The sequence below is a fragment of the Mchenga conophoros genome, linkage group LG22, assembly GCF_057382185.1.
Source record: "Mchenga conophoros isolate Kocher_MC1m ecotype Shallow Benthic linkage group LG22, M_conophoros_male_GT1.1, whole genome shotgun sequence".
NCBI classification, from domain to species: domain Eukaryota; kingdom Metazoa; phylum Chordata; class Actinopteri; order Cichliformes; family Cichlidae; genus Mchenga; species Mchenga conophoros.
The window spans coordinates 35,281,913-35,306,558 of record NC_140546.1 but is presented as its reverse complement, the minus strand read 5'-3'; the positions used below and the strand labels follow the sequence as shown (position 1 = coordinate 35,306,558).

The window sequence follows — 24,646 nt, the reverse complement described above, 5'->3', positions numbered from 1 at the left end:
GAATCTGGTAGTTGGGCTTGTTAGCTAAGATACCATCATTAAGAAGCGGCACAACTAATGTGTCTATGTGAGCTAATTTGCGATGTGCACCGCATTGTCTGTTTGTAAACACAATCAACTAATCGTTACATTAAAGACTGAAGATTTAGGTGTATGATTAAAAAAGAAAAAAATTAATTCAATTAAATGAGTCAAGTCGTTTTCAATTTCCTTAGGCAATGCTCTGAGTGTGACCAAGCCAGCAGCGATGAAGCTGATATTGCCATGGAGACGTTACCAGATGGCACCAAGAGGTCCAGGAGGCAGATCAAAGGACCGATCAAATTCATCCCACAGGAGATGTCACCAGAGCCCAAGAAACATCAAGTAAGAGGCACTGTGTGTACTGACACACTGGAACCAGCTCATATTAGCTAAAATGTGCAAAAGGTTTGCATGCTCTATTGTTCCTCCACTCTAATTACAGTGTATCTCATGTTGTCACTGGCTAACTGACACATTCATATTGATTACAAATAATTAACTTGCGTTCCCATTAGTTCCCTCTTCTTCTAAGGTTATCAGTACGTTGCACACGGTGATCTCACGCATGCAATATAAACAGTGTTACTGCATACAAAAAACACACAGGCGTTCACCTGGTGGAACTCAAAATAATAAAAGAGAAGAAAATGAACTTGAATCAAAAAGTTGTTCCTTTTTGATTCACTGTGTTTGATGAGAAACAAGAGTAGGAAGGTACAAACCCAGTTTGAACAGACTAAACAGATGGGCTCCATAGAGACATGTTTTAAAAGCAGTAGGTCTGTGCTGTTACTCATTAAAATCCTCAGTCTCAGTAATTCTGATCTCTAGCAAAGATAACATTGTTTATGTGTATAGGTTTTGTGGTTATAAATAGGAATTTAAAAACCAGCATGTCGGCTCAGAAGTACAGTGAGTAATCCAAAGAAACAGAATGTTAAACACTTTTGACTATGTTGCTCAGTTCATTTATTGTTTTTTTTTAAGCTAAAAGATGGCATATTTATTGACTTTCTGCAACCCGTCACTTGGTCTACTTTTTTTTTTTTTAAGGTTTCATCTTTCTGGTTCCAGATGGTGTTGATGCTAAAGTAAAAAGTTAAGCCCCTTGTGATTAAAGCTGGACACTAGTCTGTACACTTCTAATCAAATAGAAATATCAGATTAGATATGACCACATTTGGCACAGTTATTATCAGTGTACATATTTATTTATATATGTATATGTATGTATATATATGTGTGTGTGTGTGTGTGTGTGTGTGTGTGTGTGTGTGTGCGCGCTTTGTATCCAGGCCTCTAAGGCAAACTTATTTTTGCCCACATGGTGATAGTTTTTTTTGTTGTTGTTTTTTTCCCTTTTACTTCTATTTTCCAAATTAAACAGTCAAACAACAGGTAACATGCACAGAAAAGGAAGAAACGAGATTTTGGGATAAAATCAACGAAATCATATACAGTATTCCCTGTCTGCAAAAAAAAAAAAAAGATAATTAAAAAAATTGTGTGATCATCAAGGTTTTGCAGTCTGCTTCACTAGCTAACTATATATAACTACAGCGGTCCCTCGTTATCGCGGTAGTTATGTTCTAACAATAACCTGCGATAAGTGATCCGCAAAGTAGCCGACTTTATTTTTTACAATTATTATAGATGTTTTAAGGCTGTAAAACCCCTCACTACACACTTTATACACTTTTCTCAGACAGGCAGGAACATTTTCACACTTTTCTCTCTTGTTTAAACACTCTCTAAGTTCAAACCTTGTAGAAAAATAAATGCAGTACTATAGAATCAAGCCAAAGGCACCCACTCGACGTTTTGTCGACATTGTTGTGTTTGTTGGGGAGAAAACTTACAAACATACAGTACAGCACTTTAGAGTCAAACTGACAAACTGATAGCCATTGAAGCATTTATATCACAAAATAGTGCATTTTCTGTAAATTCTGTGAATCTCGGGCCGCCATTTTCTTTGTGAGTATTTATTACACGGCGTGCTGCGGGGAAAAGCCTGTTCTAACGTTTGAGTCTAAGGTTTATTTGGAGCACCTGGCAGCTCTTTTTTTCTTCTCATCAGTAAACTCTCTTCATACTCTTTCACATGATTTTTGTATCGGTGGTAGAAGAGATTTGCTGTGTTTGAGTCTGAGGTGGGGACCGGTTTGCAGCATAATTGCATAGTACAGTTTTATCTGGTCTGTGTCAGACTTTTCATAACCAAACCATTTCCATGCTACAGAGGTAGCCCCTCGTTTTTTGACTGCCATATGGAAAAGATATATATAAATCTTATAAAGTTTGTATCTGTCTTGTGTGAAACTTGTATGAAAAGCATACAAGAGTGAAAAAAAGATATGATCCCTAGAAAAAGTATATAAATGAAACTAGTATGTTTTGAAAACTTACTAAAACAATATATGAAAGTGGCCACTTTCATGACTAAATCATATAAGCCTTATATGGTTCACTCCTCTCTTCTTCCTGCTTCTAGAAGATGTGAAAGTGTGTGAAAACTCTCTCTTTTTTTTTTTTAAAGTTTTTTGATAGCTATCTTTAAAAAAAAAAAAAAGAAACTGCATTTATTATCACAGACCTCAAAATGAACACAAATAGCATAATCCAAAACCTTGCAGCCAACAAATGAGGTTCCCAGTTTTAAGTGAGAAAAGAGAAAAAAATAAAAAGCAAAGCTTGGAGGCAGATTCAGAAGCATCAGTATTTATGGTTAAAACAAGAAGAGAAGAATATGGCTATTCCTAAAATGTCATTCTACTATAATGTTCAAACAAAATCAGAGTGACAGTATGGGAATCCAAATAAAAGTTAGGGGTCATAGTCAAATTAGCGAATGGAAAAGATGCAAATGCAAAGTTTTGACCCCTGAGATTTAGCCTAATAAGATTCGCGTGTATCACCTTTGGCACAAGGGCCCAGTGTGCTCACTCTATTCCCAGGTCACACTCTTGGTTCAGCTTAGTGTTTTCAAGCCAGTTCCAACTTCATCAGATTTTTTTTATAAAAGCGACAGTGGAGGTGCCTTCTGCACCCTCTGGAATACCATCAATTCTAATAATATTACATCAGTAGCATCCTTCAACGTAAGACGCTTCGTTCATGTCCTCATCTATTTCTCCAGTGCATTTCTCAGTTGTTCCGATGATGCACAGTTTCTTGTATTTTTCCAGTTTAACTCTGCTGTTAGTTCAGTTCAAAAGAGCGACATCCCTGATGTCATGGCTTCCTTCACCGCTTCTCGAATTGTTAGTAATTGTTTTTTCTCTAGTCAATATGTGATCTAGAGGTTCTCACTTGGAATTCAAGAAAATTTTTCATTGGGTTCTTCCAGCTGAGTCAGTAACACAGAGTGGTGAGAAGAGCCTGAAGTCTATCTATGAAATGGGAGTATGTTAGAACTAGAAATGGCACGATATGACTTTTTTTATGTCCGATACCGATATCATAAATTTGGATATCGGCCGATACCGATATGAATCCGATATAGTGTTTTTTAATCAATAAAAATGTTTTTTTTTAATATCTTGCTGCATTTTGTATAAGTTCATACTCAAGTTTAAAAACAACAACAACAAAAAGAAACAAAACACTAAAGCTATTCTGTTATACCTTTATGCAAAACATACACTGCACCCAAAATATTTCATAGTTCAGCAAAACTGATCAATCTAATAAACTTAAACCTGCTCCATCCTCCCTATTCTGGTACAGTGGGGCAAAAAAGTATTTAGTCAGCCACCGATTGTGCAAGTTCCCCCACTTAAAATGATGACAGAGGTCAGTAATTTGCACCAGAGGTACACTTCAACTGTGAGAGACAGAATGTGAAAAAAAAATCCATGAATTCACATGGTAGGATTTGTAAAGAATTTATTCGTAAATCAGGGTGGAAAATAAGTATTTGGTCACCTCAAACAAGGAAAATCTCTGGCTCTCACAGACCTGTAACGTCTTCTGTAAGAAGCTTTTCTGTCCCCCACTTGTTACCTGTATGAATGGTACCTGTTTGAACTCATCATCTGTATAAAAGACACCTGTCCACAGCCTCAAACAGTCAGACTCCAAACTCCGCCATGGCCAAGACCAAAGAGCTTTCGAAGGACAACCAGGAAAAGTATTGTAGACCTGCACCAGACTGGGAAGAGTGAATCTACAATAGGCAAGCAGCTTGGTGTGAAAAAATCAACTGTGGGAGCAATCATCAGAAAATGGAAGACATACAAGACCACTGATAATCTCCCTCGATCTGGGGCTCCACGCAAGATCTCATCCCGTGGGGTCAAAATGATCATGAGAACGGTGAGCAAAGATCCCAGAACCACACGGGGGGACCTGGTGAATGACCTGCAGAGAGCTTGGGACCAAAGTAACAAAGGTCACCATCAGTAACACACTACAACGGCAGGGAATCAAATCCCGCAGTGCCAGACGTGTTCCGCTGCTGAAGCCAGTGCATGTCCAGGCCCGTCTGAAGTTTGCCAGAGAGCACATGGATGATACAGCAGAGGATTGGGAGAATGTCATGTGGTCAGATGAAACCAAAGTAGAACTTTTTGGTATAAACTCAACTCGTCGTGTTTGGAGGAAGAAGAATACTGAGTTGCATCCCAAGAACACCATACCTACTGTGAAGCATGGGGGTGGAAACATCATGCTATGGGGCTGTTTTTCTGCCAAGGGGACAGGACGACTGATCCGTGTTAAGGACAGAATGAATGGGGCCATGTATCGTGAGATTTTGAGCCAAAACCTCCTTCCATCAGTGAGAACTTTGAAGATGAAACGAGGCTGGGTCTTCCAACATGACAATGATCCAAAACACACCGCCCGGGCAACAAAGGAGTGGCTCCGTAAGAAGCATTTGAAAGTCCTGGAGTGGCCTAGCCAGTCTCCAGACCTCAACCCCATAGAAAATCTGTGGCGGGAGTTGAAAGTCCGTGTTGCTCGGCGACAGCCCCAAAACATCACTGCTCTCGAGAAGATCTGCATGGAGGAATGGGCCAAAATACCAGCTACTGTGTGTGCAAACCTGGTAAAGACCTATAGTAAACGTTTGACCTCTGTTATTGCCAACAAAGGTTATGTTACAAAGTATTGAGTTGTATTTTTGTTATTGACCAAATACTTATTTTCCACCCTGATTTACGAATAAATTCTTTACAAATCCTACCATGTGGATTCATGGATTTTTTTTTCACATTCTGTCTCTCACAGTTGAAGTGTACCTCTGGTGCAAATTACTGACCTCTGTCATCATTTTAGGTGGGGGAACTTGCACAATCGGTGGCTGACTAAATACTTTTTTGCCCCACTGTATTTTAAAGAGTAAGCAACCTAACTAATAGGGTTGCAAACTGCCAGCAAAAAAAAAAAAAAAAAATAGGGAACCACCCTCCACCTCATGATGCTTAATCAACTTTAATTTGATGCAGTGTGGGAAAAAAATGCACAGAAATCAATTATTTTTCAAGAAATAATAAATAGATTCAACATCTTTCTTCAACAGAATTGCAGACTGCACAGATGGAAATAGTACTATAGCTTACTAGGGTATATTAGACTTAATAGTTACTATATACAGTAATGGACTTCTATACATCTTACATCAGATTAAAACTTTGGGTGTAAAATTCAGATAATTATTTATTAAAAGCTCGACATTTTAACTGAGAATATGAAAGAAAAGTATGTCTTTGTGCCCCCTTTTCACTGTTCAATCCTTATCGGCCCCCCTGGCTAAACTTTGCTAGACAGTTACCAGCCGTCAGCTACGTAGAAAAAGATCCTGGTGTAGAAAGTAATATTAAATAAATTCTAACAACTAGAGCTGGGCGATAGAACGATAACGATATGTATTGCGAAATAACTTTTTCTCGATAGAAAAATTAAACTATTGCGATAGACCTCACTGCTCTTGTCCTCTTAAAAAAAAGAAAAGAAAAAAAAAGAACAGCCAATCCAAATTAAGTAGCGCAGAGCCGAACCAATCACAGCCGCAGCGTCACGTCACGTGACTTGTTACGTACAGCACAAGTGCCATGCTGTATTTGTTTGGGAAGCAGTCAACCGCCATTCCACCCGGGGAATGGAGGAAATGAGTGTGCCGACTAGAAAAATCAACCGAGAGCGTTACCGAAGAGAAAACAGATGATGGTTCCAATGCCGGAGAGATTGTCGAACGGAAGAGCCATAGAAGTTTCGTAGTGTGAAGGTATTTCGGCTATTTCAAGTCTGACAAAAAAACAGAGTAGCGCGCACTGTAAATTGTGCCGAAAGCAAGTCTGGAAATACAGTAAAGCGGTGCAGCTTAATCTCTGACTGGAAGCGCTAATTCATCATTCGGCTTTTGTCAGAATAAAGTAACTGTTAAAACTGTTTGAAAAGCTCAGCTATACAACAAGGAGAGATTGAGAATTTCCTTTTAGTTCTCAGTTTATTTGATATTGACAAAAGTTAGTCAATTTTGTCTGTTCTTCTGTAAAACAAACTAAGATTTATTTTTAGAATTAATATTTTGTTTCTAAGTGGAATTGACAATTTAGTCTGTTTTGTTTGTTCTGTTTTGAAACTTAAACGCTTTAGCGGCTGCCTTTTGTGTAGTTTGCAATATTTGCCTTTATTTATCTGAAAAAGTCTCATGTTCCTTAAGTACATCTACCCTGTTGAACTTATTATGGGAAATGAATATTTAAATCAAAACAAGCTGCTGATTATTTTACATTTTACTTGTGAGCAACGGCACATTTAAATCTTACAAATATAGTTATTTAGCTTATATCATGGTATATATCGTTATCACCTGAAATGAAAAAAACATATCGTGATATGAAAAAATCTTATATCACCCAGCTCTACTAACAACAGATTATCAAGCTTAAACGTGCTGCTGTTGTTCAGCCGCTGGTTTCCTCTTTCTGGGACGAAGTGGGCGATAAACAAACAAGAGAGACGGACTCGCGACAGAAAAGCCGATCAGCTGATCATTAATCAGTTTCACGATTGAAGTAGCAACAGGAGAGGGAGGGAGAGAGAAGAAGCAGTCGCGCCATATATTGGTTGTTAAGCTTAACGCGGGAATGCTTTACAAACATTCAGAGATGAACTTACACACTTGCTTTACTTCTCTCTTGGATAACTTTCTCGGAGATGAAATGCTGTTTGGTAGCGAGGCTACAAATACTCAACCAGACCGCTGACAGGTCTCGCACGCCACAGACGCTCTATCACTTGATGCATACTGCTCCGACGTGCTACGGTTATGAGCAGAGTTACGCCATGTCGCAAGTTTTGTGAGGTGCTTTTTTTGATATTTAATGGATCGGATTACATTTTTTATTTCTCTCCGATATCCGATCCATTAATTTAGGTCAGTATCGGACCGATACGTAATATCGGATCGGTCCATCCCTAGTTAGAACACAGTGCCAGTTTGGCCCCAGACATGTGCCGAGAACACTGCTGGAGATCTTCAGGATTAAGCTGCTTTCTGATTTTCCTTGCAGCCCCAGCCACTTAGGCATTTCAGTGCAGTATTTATCTTCAAATTCAAGGTGAGCAATGGCAGCTGCTGAAAGTCCCCTGCTTTGCATTTTTAATGCTTTTATGAAGGCAGAGAGCACTGGCACTTCTCTAAAGCCATGTCTCAATTTATCAGGACTGGGAAATTGACTTCCTGCTGGCCTTAATCGCTCAAGTGTGTGTGTGTCTGTGTTTGTATACACAGACATTTTCCTTTGGCAATAGGCTTAACACCGCTAAATGACACGTAACTACGAGTCTTGCAGCTTGTAACTACGAGTCTTGCAGCTTGTAACTACGAGTCTTGCAGCTTGTAACTACGAGTCTTGCAGCTTGTAACTACGAGTCTTGCAGCTTGTAGTTAGTAATGTGTACTGGAGGAAAATCTTTTAAAGTCAGCCAATGAGACCCCTTTTTTTTTTTTTTTTTTTTTTAAATGCTGCATAGCTACGTATGTTTGATCACTGAAGACCATGTGAAGTTCTCACACTGAGTTTCATGCAGGAGCAATTCACAACCACAATCTGCCTATACATGGGAATAATATAGGACTTACCCCAAATAAATTCCAAATTATTTCATCCTGTTTATTTTAGTTTAGAAGATCCTAAAACTCAATCCAGTACTGCTTATGAACTATTATGTAATAACAAGCAACCGTTTTGGGTTTTTTTTTAAAGCAGAAGCTTTCATCATTGAAACATAGAAAAAACTGAAAGTGACAGAAAAAATAGCTGTACCTATAAATAAAGGCACTTAAGGCACTTTATAAAGGCACTTTAGATTGCAGGATTCCAACTGTGCCCAGCTTCCAGTAGAGTGCATGTGACTTTGACACAATCTCCTTTCCAAACAAAAACAAAATAAACAATGAAAGGAGAAAAAAAGTGAATTTTGCCACGACCTAAAGACCTAAATGTCACCTTTGTGGCCTCTATGAAGCTGGCTGTTGTCAACAGGGTTGTAACATGGGGTATTTTACCAATGAGGGACTTCATTAAAATGAATTAACTATGATTAATCACAGTGAATATCAGTTTCACTATCCGCACCCTACCCTGATTGCTGTCAAAACTCTTGAACTGAGAAGTAATTCAAGTGTAACCTGTCTGATAAAATTAAACAAGCGCAAGAACTGATGAGAAACAAAATCATTGACATTTGCGATTTTGGAAATGGTTACAAAGTCCTTTCTAAGGCTTTGGGACTCCAGGGAAACCAAGGTAAGAGCCCTTACCCACAAAAATGGAGAAAACTGTGGCGAACTTTCAAACTTTCTATCAAATGATTCTAATAACACATTGGGTCGTGACCTCCTGGATAAGGTATCAGAATCCAGAACAATATCTCCAGGCCTCACTTGTCTCAGTTAAGGTTAGTGTTCTTGATTCAGCAATGAGACGCACACTGGGAAAAAATATCCGAGGGAGAGTTCCATAGCTGGCCAAAATGAACACAGGGCAAAACACATTTTGATGATACACAAGACTTTTGGGGAAATATTCTGCAGACTGGTGGGACAAAACCCTTGAATGTGCCTGAATGAAAACAATTCTGCCAAAAATTGTGGGCCAAAGTTCCTCCACATCAATGTGAAAGACTCATTGCCGTTTATCACAAGTGCTTGACCCTTGCTGCCAGGCGTGGTACAACCATCTCTTAGGTTTAGGGGGCAGTTGATTTTTCATATAGGACCACGAAGGTTTGGCTAGCTTTTTCTCTTAATAAATGAAATCATTATTGAAAACCTGGATTTTGTATTTACGCAGATTATTTTTGTCTAATGCTGAAATTGGTTTAATGTTTTGAAGCATGTAACTTTGACAAATATAAACTACCAGTCAAAAGTTTTAGAACACCCCAATTTTTCCAGTTATTTATTACAGTTCATGTCGTTCAAGTCCAGTGAATAGTTTGAAATGGTACAAAGGTACAAATGTTTGTTTGTTTGTTGGTTTTAAAGGTAAGGTTAACCAAAAGTGAAAAATAACAGAATTATACAAAAAGGCCTTTTTCAGGGAACACAACATAGATTAACAATTTAAAGCTGTTCCTCAGCAATAGAGGTTGATCAAGCCTTGAAAACTACAGTATTGTACTGCAGAGGAGTAGTGTGTTGCTACAAAAATGGTGAGAAAAAGGCAATTAACAATGAAAGAGAGACAGACCATCATAACATGTAGGTGTTTCCTACAGAGAAATTGCAAAGAACATCAAGGTGCCTGTAAGTACAGTTTTCTTCATCAAAAGTCTCTCAGAAACAAACTAACAGGAAAAGGTCTGACAGACCCAAAGCCACAACTAAATCAGAGGACAAGTTTCTGAGAGTTAACAGCTTGCGTGATAAGCTGCTCACAGGACAACAGCTTCAAGCACAGCTTAATAGTGGTCGTAGTAAGCAAGACTCGGTTTCAACTGCGAAGAGAAGAATTCCAGCTGCAGGTTTGACAGGACGAGTTGCAGCAAGAAAGCCATTGCTAAGACATCATAATAAGACAAATAGGCTTGCCTGGGCCATGAAACACTGCCAATGGAAGACTGGAAGGAGGTTTTATGGACTGATGAATCAAAATTTTGGTTCAAATCTTCGGTTCATCACACATTTGTAAAGACAAAGTATTCACCACATTCCTGCTTTGTTGGTAGTGGCTCCTGAGAAGCAATTCTACAACCAATCTGTTTGATCAACACTAGTTAATCTGTGACACCGGTTAATACAAAATAACAGTCATGCTGCCTCTTTCCTTTACATTTTTGCTTATTTGGTGAAGGGGACCCCTTCCTTGGTGATAAATGATCCTTCATATCATGCGTCGAAGGTGCAGACACAAATTAATATTTTCTCACAAAACTTTAGTTTTGTGAGAAAATATTAATTTGTTGGAAGGCCTAATTACAAACCAATCAGTGTATATTTATAATTACAAAGTATAACTTAAAGAACAGTCAGTTGTTCTTTAAGTTAGAAATAGAACACTGAAGCCTTTGTAATGACGCCTTCACCTAAATTTTACCTGAGTTACGGAATAAAGTGGACAAATGAAAAAAGGTGGCAAATTGAAATTAGCGTGTCTTCTCATGCTCTGTTAATTTTTCTAATCCTGTGCAATAATTCATGCTTCTTAAAGATGCACTGATGTACTTAATTAAAGATTGATTTTGCCTGGGACGTATGAACTGCCCACATTTTTAATTTCCTCACCTGAGCAGAGCCTGAGAGTAGCTATGCTATGTGGCTGAACCTTTTTCAGCTGATCCAGCTACACTCTGTTCTCCCTGGGTTTATAGATTACTTTAACTGGCACTACTTTAATACAAAAATTATTAAATAATGTCAAGCCTTTTATTTGGTGCTTCACTCACAGGAGAAAAGGAACTATGAAGGAGCCAATTGGCAGCAATCTTGCAGTTAACATTCTTAATGATAAGTGCTCCATCTGGCAAGTTGTGCTGAGCCAAAGGCGACAGATGGGATTGTTTTCACAATCTGTTTAAATATGTTGTCAATTTTTCTTCCCCTTTTAAACTCTCTCCAGCAGCTCAGACATTTGCTTGAAATAAGGTGTTTTCTGTTTTCTCACACTCGTATTCAACTTATGGTATCCTTTTTTCTGTGAGAAGAATGGACACCAGAAAGGTTTATTTCTATGCTTGTCCACTTTGTGGCATCCACGGGTATTTCATCCGTAGTCGCTTGAAGTCATGGAATATCATTCGCTTTTTTTGCTTTCTAGTCACCATCTTTGGTTTCTGGTCATTGCTTCCAATGTAGCTTAAGGGTTTACCAACAGTGCTGTGAATGAAGTTGCGAAATAAAAGCATTTAATTCATCTACTTGGCTGGCTCACAGTCTAAACCTTATCATTTTTTTTTTAGTAACACCCCCTCTGAATGAAGTTTTTTCCTTCTAAGTTAATTGAATTAGCCCCCAAGAAGAAACTGTATGAAAATGTTTCTATGTGAAAGTAGAATACTTTTCATTTTATGTAGAAGAAATATATATGTGTGTGTGTGTGTGTGTGTGTGTGTGTGTGTGTATATATACATAGAGGCAGATTGATATTTTTTTCCGTTTTTTTGCAGCGCTTCTAATGTAATACGTGCATAGAGAGCCAAATGGAATGATTAATGAACCCAGATTAATCCTTTTTCCAAAACATCTTTCTTTAACAAACTTTGAACATTAATACCAATTTCTCGTCGTAGCAGACATTAAAAAAACAAGATTAAACACAACATAAATATAACAAAGTGCATAACTTAATAAAATTATTACGATATGACCAAATATCTTACGAAGGTAAAAGCATATCTGAAATCCTAACCAATGCATTTAAATTAAATGAAAATAATTTGAAATGCCATGATTTAGTCATAATATAATATATATACTTAAATAAGATATTTCAAAAATGCTATATATTTAAAGTTCCAGTCCATGACTTGTTGAAAAAAGTAACAGCATGTGTCTCCTTTTTGGCACATTTGACACTGACCCAATGTAAAATTTAAAAGAGGAGAAACAATAATGACATAAAGTTTCCATGTGCCAGGAATTTTATCTCTTAACAAAATGATGTTAATCATTATATCATCCATACTTATGCATCTCCTTACTGTTATGTGTTTATGGTCACTGTTATAATACAGCGTGGACTGTGAATAGATACCCAGTTTGTTTGATAAAGACAAGAGAAGATACTGATAGAAACAACTGTTCATCTATTATTGTGTCAGATTGTGTTTGTCTATGACTATAATTATAATTAACTATAATTGAAGACTCACCTGTTCTCAGCTGCATTTGAATAAAGCACCAAATCCACACTTTAAGCTTAAATTTCAAAACTTACATTTAACTACTGATTTTATCTACTGTTCTGATTTTATCTGTTTTGATTTTATATACTGTTGTTTGTTTGTTTGTTTGTTAATTAGTTAGTTAGTTTATTTGCTTGTTTTATTCAATTTTAAATCATGCTTTTTATTTGTTCTTGTTTCTAATCTCTCTGTAAAGCACTTTGAATCACCTTGTTGTTGAATTGTGCTATACAAATAAACTTGCCTTGCCTTGCCTTGCCTAGATAATGATCAGACCCCGTACTGTCAACTGCTGCAACAAAAAACAAAACCTACAGCAACTGGTACACAAAAATTAGAAAATGCACAGATACATAAATCAACAGTCTTCTTGTGTGTGTGTGTGTGTGTGTGTGTGTGTGTGTGTGTGTGTGTGTGTGGGTCTGAGCGAAACTGAGTGTCTGTGTATGTGACTTTGTCACGAAGTGTATTTGATAATAAGGGTGGGAAGCCGCAATGACAGCCCCCAGGAGCCGAAGGCAGATAGAGATAGATCGAGGAGATCAACCCATCCGCAGGCCCCATGAGTACCGAAGACCTGAGGCTACACATTTTGTCGACAACTGCGAGTCTGTCCGAGCAGGAGGTAGACCTCAGATGGGGTGCCCATTGCCAAAGGGCGAGAGGCAGCCAACCCCGCTAGAGGCTCGTCACCCTAGCAACCAAGAATTGCCCAGGACTTGGCAGAGTCCCGAGCCCCCTACCCCCACCACTCTCCCACGCAGAAGAGGTCCAAGAAACCCAAGACCACCACTCCTGAGAGAGTGGGTCAACGACCACAGCAGAACATCCACCCACGCTCCCTGGAACCAACAAGACCTGTACCTGGGCAGCAATGCTCACCTGGAAGCAGTAGGGAAGGATTACCCCACCCTCCATGACCACGTCCCCACAGGGGCCAAAGCTCAGAACCGAACCAGGACCCAGCCAGATCAGTCCACAAACCACCAAGGGTGTAGGAAGACACGTGTTTGTCATTTCAGTACTCTTCCATAGATTTCATTTCAAGACTCTTTGAGTTCCTTGTCTTCATGTTATACAATGTCTCTTCTTCAAGCTACCTTTGGCAGCCCCTCCCTGTTCCTTCAAGGACACAATCTAAGGCAAATGAAATGAACCAAGAATGCCACATTGCTTGAAAGCCTTTTATAAAGCAACCAACACCTGGATTACTAAAATTAATTTCTTCTCTGATCTGGATTTCAGCAGAGAAAAATCAAGCTATAAGGTGTCAGACAAGGCTTTGACCCACCCAGAAATAAAAATGTCTTAATTTCTTCTTAAAATTATATTGTATTGTTTTGTATTTTGTATGGCATTACCATTTCAACCATTTACAACCGCTCGGATTTTTAATTTATCTTTTTAAATAGAGAACCAGAGGGCAGAAGAGGAAGAGAGTTCCAGTCTGTGAGGAGCGAGAAGATAAAATTGAGGTTTGTTGCTTTATTTCTCTACAGAAAAAAAGGTATTGTTCTAAACAACATGTTCTTGAGAAATTCAGTTAAGCTCTTCTACCTGCCCATGTTTGCTTCTTTGTCGCATTCTGTCATTCCAGGGTTTTTTTTTGTTTTTTGTCTTTTCTTACTCATATTTGCCAGTATTGTTCCTCTATTGAAATTAAAAAATAGTTAATTGTTTCTTCAAGAAGAATCCTACTGTTTAAAGGAACTGACTTTCCTCACAGTACAGATTTCAATACATACTTTAAGAATGTAAGAGGAAGAATGCAAATGTTTTTAAGCTTTTTTTTTCTCTCTCCTTTGCCAAGTTTGTGATTGCGAGACTGACAGAAAAGGTCAAGCTGGGCTAATAAGACCAAAGCTGTTTACCCCTTAGCTTAAAACACTGGTGAGGTATTGTTGTCATCCTGCCGGGCAGGCAGTGGGCAGGTGAACACCTAATTTGTAAATGCATTAACTTCAAATAGATATCACAGGTATATCTATGACAATGTTGGATGAGTTTGAGGTCAGAGGTCAGAGAATCTTGTGACTGTGATAACTCAAGAAGGAAGTCAACTAGAATTTTGAGATTGATACTATAGGTGCATCTGCAAAGAAAGTCCAAAAAGAAGTCTTGGACAAATCTCAGTCACTTTGACCTCAAAGTCAGAGGTCAAGTGTTATGAAAATCTTGTGAACAAGGCAAATGTGTGTCTACTAGGAGACTGAGGGGTAGATCGGTGTATCTGTATTCTTATACACAAGATTGTACAGTGCACAACTTGATGTGTTGGTGTTTATTTTTAGAATTTGTTGTGCTCATGACAGAGTTGTAGAAACTTTTGTACATACACAGTTCAGTTGATTTTAATGAACACGTTAGACAGCCCTGATTCTGATAATCACTGTTTAATAGCAATTGCCATTGTGCTATGTGCAAAAATGAATTCAACTATTTTGGTTTTGGGATGCTCATGGATGATTCCAAGTTCTGAATGTTGTCTCAGGTACGTAATAAACTCAGAGCAAATATTCCTATAGGCTGATGGACTCATTTCACGAAAACGTCATTACTACTGGCATGTTGCTTTAATCTGATCTGTCATGTTTCCTAATCGTGGTACAGACTTTATAGTAAAGTTGCATTTTATAGGAACTAATGTTGAAAAAACAATTCATTAAGTTTTTTGTGAATTTTCTGAGGTTTAGGTATGCCTTAAACAAGTAAAGATGCAAAAATTTTGTATTTTACAGGCTCCAGGATATTAATGTTTATGTCATTTTTAATAACACATGCACAGATAAAAGGAATTATGTTCCTGTGTATGCTGATCCATTAATGTGACTGCTTGGTTCACATTTGTAATCAGTGAGGAAGGACATTAGGGAGATTAGGACAAAGTGGACACACTTGGGAACACAGCTGAACAGAATCTAACTGATAAGAAGCAAAACTGAATATCATGCACATGAGACAGGGGACTATGAAAATAAAACAGGATATGACCAATAAACATGCTGAGACCCAGGCTAAGATGTTTGAACGTGACACAGGGAACGGAGATAAACAGATGACTGATTACCACAGGAAACCCTGAGGACAAGAGACAGAGACAAAACTAGAACAGACTGGGCACGAAACAGAAATAACACAATCATAAGAGCACAGAGGACAAACAAACTCAGAAATGCCAGGGAACAGTGTAATCCTCAAAGGACAAGATAGTGAACTAGAACAGTAAATCATCTCAGATCCAAAAGAAATAAATCACAAGTCAACAACAAAACTCAAAATACTGGGTCAAAGACCCAGGACCACAACAGTTAGACACGATGTTTTTACCATTTTAGGGGTGAGTACAATAACCAACTTCAGTTTTATCTGAATTTAGAAGCCAGAAATTAGAGGTCATCCAGGTCTTTATGACATTTATGCAGTTTAACTAATTGGTGTGTGTCAACTGGCTTTATGGATAGATAAAACTGGAAATCATCTGCATAGCATCCATACAGCTGTTTTAGTAGTTAATGTAAAGTTTCAATAGGGCCTTGCCCCAGTTATCACATTCATCAGTTATATTGTGGAAATAATGCTTTAATGTACTTCACATCTTTCCCCAGTTTAATACTCATTATTTTTTACTACTCAACAAGCACTCATACAGGTCTCATTCCTAATCAGCCTTGTTTCCATAGGAACCTCTGCCACGGGAACGGCGACAACGCCAGTCTGCAATGCAGAAAAAACCAAAAGCTGATGACACGAGGACTGAGTGTACAACCTGCAAAGGACCAGGCGACAATGAAAACCTTGTGAGGTGAGGTAATGCAAGTGTGTGTGTGTGTGTGTGTGTGTGTGTGTCTCAGTCTCAGAGGTTATTATTTGTGTGTGTGTGTGTGTGTGTGTGTGTGTGTGTGTCCCATGACGCAACCATATCCTCCTGATGATTAAAGTTCAGTCTTCATTAGGCTCGGGCTGCCTATGCTCTGCAGAATGAGGGGGTTGACGATTTCTTCTCCATAGGCGCTCTATATTGACCTGCCACATACATTTGCACAGTTCATTAAGGCATAATGAACAGCAGAATTTCCTCTACCCCTGATGTCAGGTGTCTAATAAACAGAATTCTTCTTGGCATTTGGCATTCTATGAAAGAAATAATTTAAAAAAAGTTGGTAATAATGGGGACCTTGTCAGGACATTGCCCTGTGATGAAACCCTCAGATTTTTTTTTCCCAATTATTCAGACTTCCCACTGAACACAGTTCCCTTCATGAACATTGTCTTGTTGCTCTAGAGTGCACATAGACTTGTAACTTTAAGCACCTTATCAGTTTTTAAAAGGTTATGTTGAAATATAACTTTAGCCGTTCTATTGTAAATTCAAAGATGATGCATGAAGTCACTTGTGTTTTTCATTCATTTTTGTAAAACATCTGTCCTAATCTGCGGGTGTTTGTTTGTTTGTTGGTGCAAAATCATCATTTGCTTTTTTTCTTTTTTTTTTCAAGCTTTTGGATAACTTTAGAAAGGGTTCAGCATCAATTCTGTAATTCTGCTACAGTTTTATTGCAGTGACTAAATTATAAATTCTCATCTCTTCTACTTTACTCATTGTTTCAGTTCCATCATTGATTTAAGTCATTCAAAAAAAGCTTGACACTCAGTGGTCTCTAGTGTGTACCGCTCTTCTTTTTCTTTACTCGGTATAAATAATGTGGATAGTGTGAATTACTATGTGCTCTAGAATTCACTGTCTTCTTTTCAAGATCAGACAAATAGTGAAGCAACAAATGCACATCCTTTAAATTAAAAAAAAGTGCAGAAAATTCTATTGTGACTATTAAATACCCCAATGAGTGACAGGAAACAAAGAAGAGTACAAACACTTTTTTGGTGTTTGGATTCTTTTGAGTTGAAATAAAACCATCATCTATCATCCAGCACTTGTACTGGGTTGATTCAGGCATCCTATTAGTAACTAGAGTTTTATTCAACAGTTTAAATCTTTAATGTCTTTTCTTTTGCGACAATCTGCTAAGTAGTGTCTGTAGTGTAAAGTATCACACTAATGTAGAATGAATGTTACAAATATTAGTTTTTCATTCACATTGACATGTCAAATACCTTTTCAGGACCAGTGTCATTTTAACAGATTGGAATGAGCTCAGCACTTGAATACTAAAGTATTTGTGTGTTATTTTTGGTGCTCTTGAGGCAGCATTTGAGTTTCAGGGGTTCTGGTCGGGGTGTGAGGTGTGCTGCCCTGACTCTTTCTATCTTTGCATTGCACAGGTTGTGAGAGCTGGGGCAGCTACCTCACCTCCCATAAGAACTCGGGACAGATGACCGTTGGCTTAGAGAGAGAGAGAGACAAATTGAAGCATTTGAAGAATGGCAGTCAAGTCAGACTGAAGAACGAGACCATCACGCCGCCCCACAGCCACCTCTGATCCAAACTGGACCAACGAAATTGAGCAGATCTGTGTGAATCTAAAACATGGATCCCTACATGATGAATTGTCAGACACAGTTATATTTCATTTTATTACTATATTTTTATTAGTGTTGGACTCTCAACTGCTTGCACATATGACCATTAACTTATCTTATTATTTGGACACAGCTGCATGCAGCAAGACATGTTAGGATTTAAACACTTTTGACGACTGACTAAAATACATGAGCAAAAGAAAAAAAAAAAAAAAAACAAGTAGAAAATGACAGCGTTTACTATTAAGCCACCTGAAATTAAGATCTGTAATACATTTGAGTTATCTTTAATGGTTTTCATGAAATATTGTCATTCCTTCTTTAATGTGTGCTGTATTTCTTTTTGAAAATCGTTTTAGATTAACATTAGACAGTAACAGTGAAACATGAACACCTGTATTGCTCTGTTCATTAAAAAAAAAAAGAAAAAAAAGAAAGCAATTTAATGCAAAGTTCAGTTGCCCACTTTGTGGCTTCCTTAAGATTGATTTCAAGTATAATCAGTCGAGTAGGATAAAGCTTTCTCAATGAATAAAGCAGCTAAGTTTGTTTGGTTTAGCGTTTAACTTCTTAAAGGAAGTCCTGTAGTAAGCTGAATGTGCTGCTGTGGAGCACTTTAGACTATATCTCAACGTAACCCTCTCTATGCGTCTAGGCGTACTCCTGAAACCAGCGTTTCGACATGCTTTGCTTTGCTTCTACTCTGGTGTGCCACACATTTGACCTGCCTGTGTGACCTATCGGTTCTGGTCAGTGGTGTCTATTATTAAATATGGTTAACTGGAAACATTCTTGAACGTGGGCTTTTCTAAAGTTGATTGTTGTGTTGTGTGCTGATGAATACTGAGGAGAACAAATATTAAGAAACAGGATTATTATGTACAGAAAATGCAAAATCTCTAATACACAAAGTTTCTGTTGTATCACGTAAAGGAGTAAAGTAATCAACTGTGGTAAGCAGCTGTAGTCGGAAGGAGCTAGTGTAGTTAGCAGTTAGCAGTAATAGCACTTAAATATTAGTCCTAATGTCTTTAGTGTCTTTAATGTCTTTACGCATTTAGAAGTCTTCCTTTGTCTCATATCTTGAAGTGACAGTTAAACTGACGTCCTCAGAAAGAAGCGCAGCTTTGCTTGCATGTCTCTGGTGGCCCGAAGTGCTGTCAAAACAATATCTTATTGCTGCTCTCCCAGGGCTTCTGACAAGTGTCAGATTCTGCCCTCAAATGTCACTCCATTGCCTATTTGGGGCCATATATGCATGCTTTTGAGAACAGTTACTGCAGTTGCAGGCATTTTACTGCTGTTTGCTTTTTCCAGAGTTTGTCCAGAAACAGCACCACATGGAGTTTTCTCTTGGGATAAGATTGTAGAATTACCTACTGACTCCTGACCAGTCCTTATCCCATTACTCCTAGTCTCCTAGTCAGTCTCAAAGACTGCATATCAGTTCTACAGTGCATGGCTATATCAGATCTGTACCATAACTTCAAACTGAAAATTAGTGATGTTGTCTTGTCGCTTTTGAAAAACAGGTAGTCATTTAGTGTGATGCAGTGTACAGTATTTATTAAAAAGGCCAAACATGTCTTCACTTTGTGCCAACATACTTAATTGTAGTAACCTTAAGCTTGTGTTGCCGAGTTCGAACTCTGATTTGTGACGTGTTCGAGAAGTTTCTTTGTCTGGCAAATATTTGTTTACAGATGTGCTTTTAAGGGATTCTTTCTGATTAATTGTGTTTTGTGTTACTGTCATTCTGTATGAAGTAAGAATGTGAATGTTGCATATGTATTTGTACATGTATATGAAGTGTTTCCTATGGTCTATAGCTCTTGAAAAATAAGCAGAGCTTTAATAAACTCTTGACTTTTTCACCTTATTGTTGCCATGATAAATGACTGTCAGACAGTTAATTAATTGTTGTAAAGCTGCGGCATGGTGGTCCGCTTGTGCATGTAGTGCCCTCTGTCATCTGTGATTTATCGCCTGCGAAGGGGCCTTGTTGGTGGAGGTGGGGGCAGAGGAAATATTGCTTCTTGGCCTACGTAAAGTTTCAGCAGATGTGGTTGATTGTGTTATTGCAGTGACAAAATTTTTACGAAACAAAACAAAGACGGTAAAAAAGAAAAAGTAACTACAAACCTTCTATTTGTGGGATGTTAATGTTTTCTTTTTCGGTTTTCATACTACAGAAAATCGTCCACGTTCACAATTAGGTCCGTGGTTGGACAAGCCGAACAATGAAAAAAAGATTAAGAACAAAAGACCCTGAAGTCAATAAACTTGTTGCTAACTGTACATTAACTGTAACATAGCATACATGTTGTTATTAAGCCAGCTGATGTCTTTCCGTAATAGGATGCAGATATGTCATAGGCCTAACGTTGGCATACAAGTGATTATTATCATTACGGAGCAGTAAGTCAAATACAGGCCACTAGAGAGAATACAGAAATGTGTGAGAACCTTGGGCAAAAAGATGGACACAGCCACTATGACAACATTCTTTGATTTGTAAAGTCACTATATTGTAGGCTTTGAAATGTATTTTTTAAAATTTATTTATTTATGAGAGAAAATGACCATATTTGGGCAAGCGAGTGGAATGCTATCAGCTAACACTGCCTTGTTTGGACACACATAGTTGTTAGTCGGCCAGTGCTGCGGTGAAGTGGTTAGTGCTACGACCTCAGAGCAAAAAAGGTTCTTGGTTCGAACCCCACTTGGAACCGTTTTTGTGTAGTACAGGTATTGCAGCTTTCACAAAGAATATGAATTTTTTGCTAAATGAAGTTTGTATTCTGAAGTGCTTTGAGTGGTCAGTAAGACTAGAAAAGTGCTATATAAATCGCATTACATTTCATAATCAGTGCAAAACCTGGACCACATGTTTCTCGGATACTGTGTTAATATCATTAGTTTCACATCGAGCCGTATTGTTTATCAGACACTACTAGAACAAACTGGCTGAATCAAAGCATTTCATTCATAGGACCTATGTTCCTTCCTCCCTCCCTCCTTGCACGTCTCTGTGTTTGAGAGAATGTATGTATAAAAAACTTCAAACTCGGGTCATCTACCAGAGGTTTGGAAGCTTGAGGGTCCTACACAGTATGTTACCTGTTCTTAGACTGTGCTCTTCTGGACAGATGTCTCGGAATCACTCGCCCAGCTTGGCTCACTGCCCTGCATGCTCCGATTACCACAGGGACCACTGTTACCTTTACCTTCCACATCTTCTGGAGCTCCTCTCTTAGCGCTTGGTATTTCTTGAGATTCTTGTTTTTCTTCTTTATGTTTCTATCACTTGGTATGGCTACATCTATCACTACGGGCTTATGCTTGTCTGCCACTACTGTGTCCAGTTCGTTAGCCATCACCAGTTTGTTCTTGTGTATCTGGAAGTCCCACAGGATCTTAGCTTGGTCATTCTCAACCACCATTTTGACTTCCTAATTTTAGGGCCATACTCGACACAGATGTTCCTGTATACTATGCCAGCTGCTTGGTTATGGGGTTCTATATATGTATGTCCTGCCTGCTAGCATCTTGTATCCAGCTGTTGTGTGCTGGATTGTCTCAGGGGGCATCTTTGCATCATAAACAACCAGGGTCTTGCCTGGTGTGGTAATCCCCACACCAGGCAAGACCCTGGTTGTTTCTTAGCTGTCATGATTAGTTTCTCTGTGCTGTCCTACCAATAGCTTTATCCAGCCATTGGTAGGATTTCTCAGTATCAGCCACTTGTTCTTTCTCCTCTTCTTTCTCAGGTTTCTGCTGCCTGAGGTATCCACTAACCATGTGGTGAGTTGTGGCCATCTTTTTAATATACTCATACTTTGTTGTCCTCAGTCTTCTTTCTTTGGCTTAGCATACAGTCTGAGGATGCAAGTCCAAAGACATGCAGTTAGTAAGGGAATTGCTTGTAGGCGGGAATGTGAGTGCAAATGATTGTCTGTTTCCATGTGTTAGCCCTGCGACATACTGGCGATACATGTATATATGCATATGTATGTATGTGTGTGTGTGTGTGTGTATCCCCATACCATTGTTAATAAGAAAGAGATTAGCTATAGAGACCAACACTATAGCAGGCTCCAGTGTTCAGCATTCAGTTTGAAGGAGTTATTCTGCACAGTATCTTCGACTAGGTCGTGTATCTCTCTTGGACTGAAGGAAAAAATTTTAAAAAGATGCATCTAGGGATCTTATGTGTCACTTTTAAATGTAAGGCAAGCTGGGTTAGGATTTTTTTTACCAGTTGAAACTATCTCTTGAGATTTAGCTCAATTTGTAATGCTGCCATCCTGAATATAAATAAAGACTCAAATTTAGTAGCAGACATTAACAAGATGCACTGTTTCTGCAGGAGGCCGGGCAGCCTTTGGAGTTCAAACAATATTTGGAAAAGATGTAAGAGGGAAATTTTGGGTTTGAACAGGGTGGCAGCATTAATTTAGGCATCTCCTTCAGGTGAAACCAACTCACCATGGTGAGCTTTAGATGTTCCCATCCATCATCATCAAGTAAAGAGTGTTTTATGGCAGAACAGCAGCCAGCAAATAAGACATGATCTTGGCCACAGCTGACTCATGGTTAGGGGATGAGCACGAGGGGTAGAGGAATACAGAGAAAGAAAAGCTAGCACAGAGATTCAAGAAAGGAGTAACCTTTGCGATCATGGGTGCATTCCCATTACTGCTCTGACATTAGATTCAGGAAGATGATTTAATGGTGGCAGTTTGTTTTTGCTGACTTCACCCTTTTCCCCCACATTTAAAACAGAAAACACCAGAGGACTGGGTCTGTGTGGGAGGTGTGGCCAAGGAGCTAAAATCTATTAGTCTCTTCCCCATCTGTTAGTCCTGTGACTTTGCCACTGTGTGGGTCTGTTGAATGCTCCCCAGAGTTGTCGTGGTTTCTTTCTAGTCCATAACTGGTTTGTTCTTGATATCCAGTTAACTTCAGTGTTTGCCTTTTGCCCATTTAATCATTACATCTTGAACCCCAAGGCCATATCAAAACGCTATATCTTAACTGATTCCTTCACCTCAGATTGGTTTGATGGATTTACAGTGTGCTACAAGGTCTTTGTATTTCTAGACGATTGTCTGTAGCAAATTTCAAACACGAGGACAACATATCTAATGTGAATTCAGTCCTGTTGTCGATTGATACACAGTTTAATGGGGCCCCCTGCTGCAAAATACGAAAATGTTCAGTCAAAAACAAAACACTAGGTGAGGGTTGTATAGATCACTCCTGTTCCTCTCTTCCTATCTCTTCTGTCCCAGCAGTGAATAAGCTGTGGTCAGATAAGCTAATAAAGGGACCTGATCTGACTTAACTTTTCTATAGGTGCAACTTCAGCAGTCCATTCATTATTTCCTATCTTGTAAAACAGTAGCTGTTTTGTAACGTTGCATAGACCAAATAGTAGATCAAAAGGTAAAAGGCTTTCTAAGTTCAATAATCAACTGTTCTTTGGAAAGACAGTTGCACACTTTGTTATGGAGAAGAGTTAATGGCTGAGTGCTTTGTGTCATATTGATTCCTGTCACATGGACTTTTCCAAGGTAATTGTGTTGCCCGGTTCTGACAAATTCACTTACTTGTTTCAGCCATTTGAGCTCGGGCTCAGACACAAACACACTGTTGCAAAGATTTGAAGTTTTTGAGGTTACAAAACCACTTTCAATACATGATTTCATGGTATTCAGCAGTTGCATAGAAACAAGTATCAATAACATGGCCGATTATATGTTTTATCGTCACATTTGCTGTTCTAAGTGATTGATTTCTATCATTTTAACTTTTTTCATTATTTTATTTAATATTTGGGGGAGTTTAACCGTAGTGATGCTGAATTCAAGACAAAACACTCCTGTGCTCACTTTATTAAACAGAATTCATAGTAGCGTGTTTGTGGCCATTTTCCTAGGTATTCGGCCACACAGAGTGAATGCAGTCCTCTAAAAAAAATTAATGCGCTTAGCCTCACAGGGAGACCTGAAAGGCAGCAACAGCAGAGTTCAAGTTTTAATTTTCATTAACACACATATTCACTGTAAAAGGGTTGTGTATCTGAAACAGCCTAACTGCAGCTATAATGGTCCTGTTGGTCAAAAGTATCCCTTTCACCCGTAGTCTCATTTGACCATATGTTACGCTAAATTCAGTACCAAAAATGGATCAGGCTTAAGACTGGATTATACTTGAAATAAATATACTTCATAATATAAATATTTGCTGTGTGTTGGTGAAGGTTTGAAGAGAAAAGGGACAAGATAACTTTGGTCAGTACTTTGAAACAAATAAAAAAAAGTGCTTTGTGTACACTTTACTTAAATTACCCCATTATGATACACACAAAACATTTATGAGCACACATCATATTTAAAAGAACAAAAAACACAATGTATAAGCTATATAGTAAAACATGTTGTCCTTTTTAGAGTGAGTGTTAATGGAAAGATAATAGTTTGATATCCAAACACAAACCTTATGAAGTGGGCTTTTTATTACATTGCCAGTTATGATCAGTTAGCTGAATCAACCTGCTGTCGGCCAATCTAAGATTTTTGTCATAGCTTTTGCTTGGTCTGTTGTGAACAGTATCTTATTGTGGCTAATGTTAGTAAAGTCTGTGTAGAAAATACATGTATAACATTTTAATGTTTACTTTTAGATCATGATTATCAAATTTTGGCCACTGACCAGAACGGTTCAGGCATATAGTGTATATAAAACACATCACATATTGCTTTTAAGCTTTAAACGTCAGCGT

At 38.3% G+C, this 24,646-nt stretch overlaps 1 protein-coding gene across 4 annotated transcripts in view; it reads left to right on the top strand.

The window, feature by feature from the left end:
* phf14 (PHD finger protein 14) overlaps positions 1-24,646 on the top strand; it is a 144,159-nt gene that overhangs the window by 57,209 nt on the left and 62,304 nt on the right. For 2 of the 4 annotated variants that reach the window (XM_085263519.1, XM_085263518.1), the window contains exons 14-16: positions 216-366; positions 13,794-13,856; positions 16,062-16,183. In XM_085263519.1, the coding sequence (XP_085119645.1) occupies positions 216-366; positions 13,794-13,856; positions 16,062-16,183 (336 nt within the window). Of the gene's footprint in view, positions 1-215; positions 367-13,793; positions 13,857-16,061; positions 16,188-17,661; positions 19,739-24,646 lie in introns of those variants that run through there. The other 2 variants (XM_085263520.1, XM_085263521.1) reach the window with 2 other exon arrangements.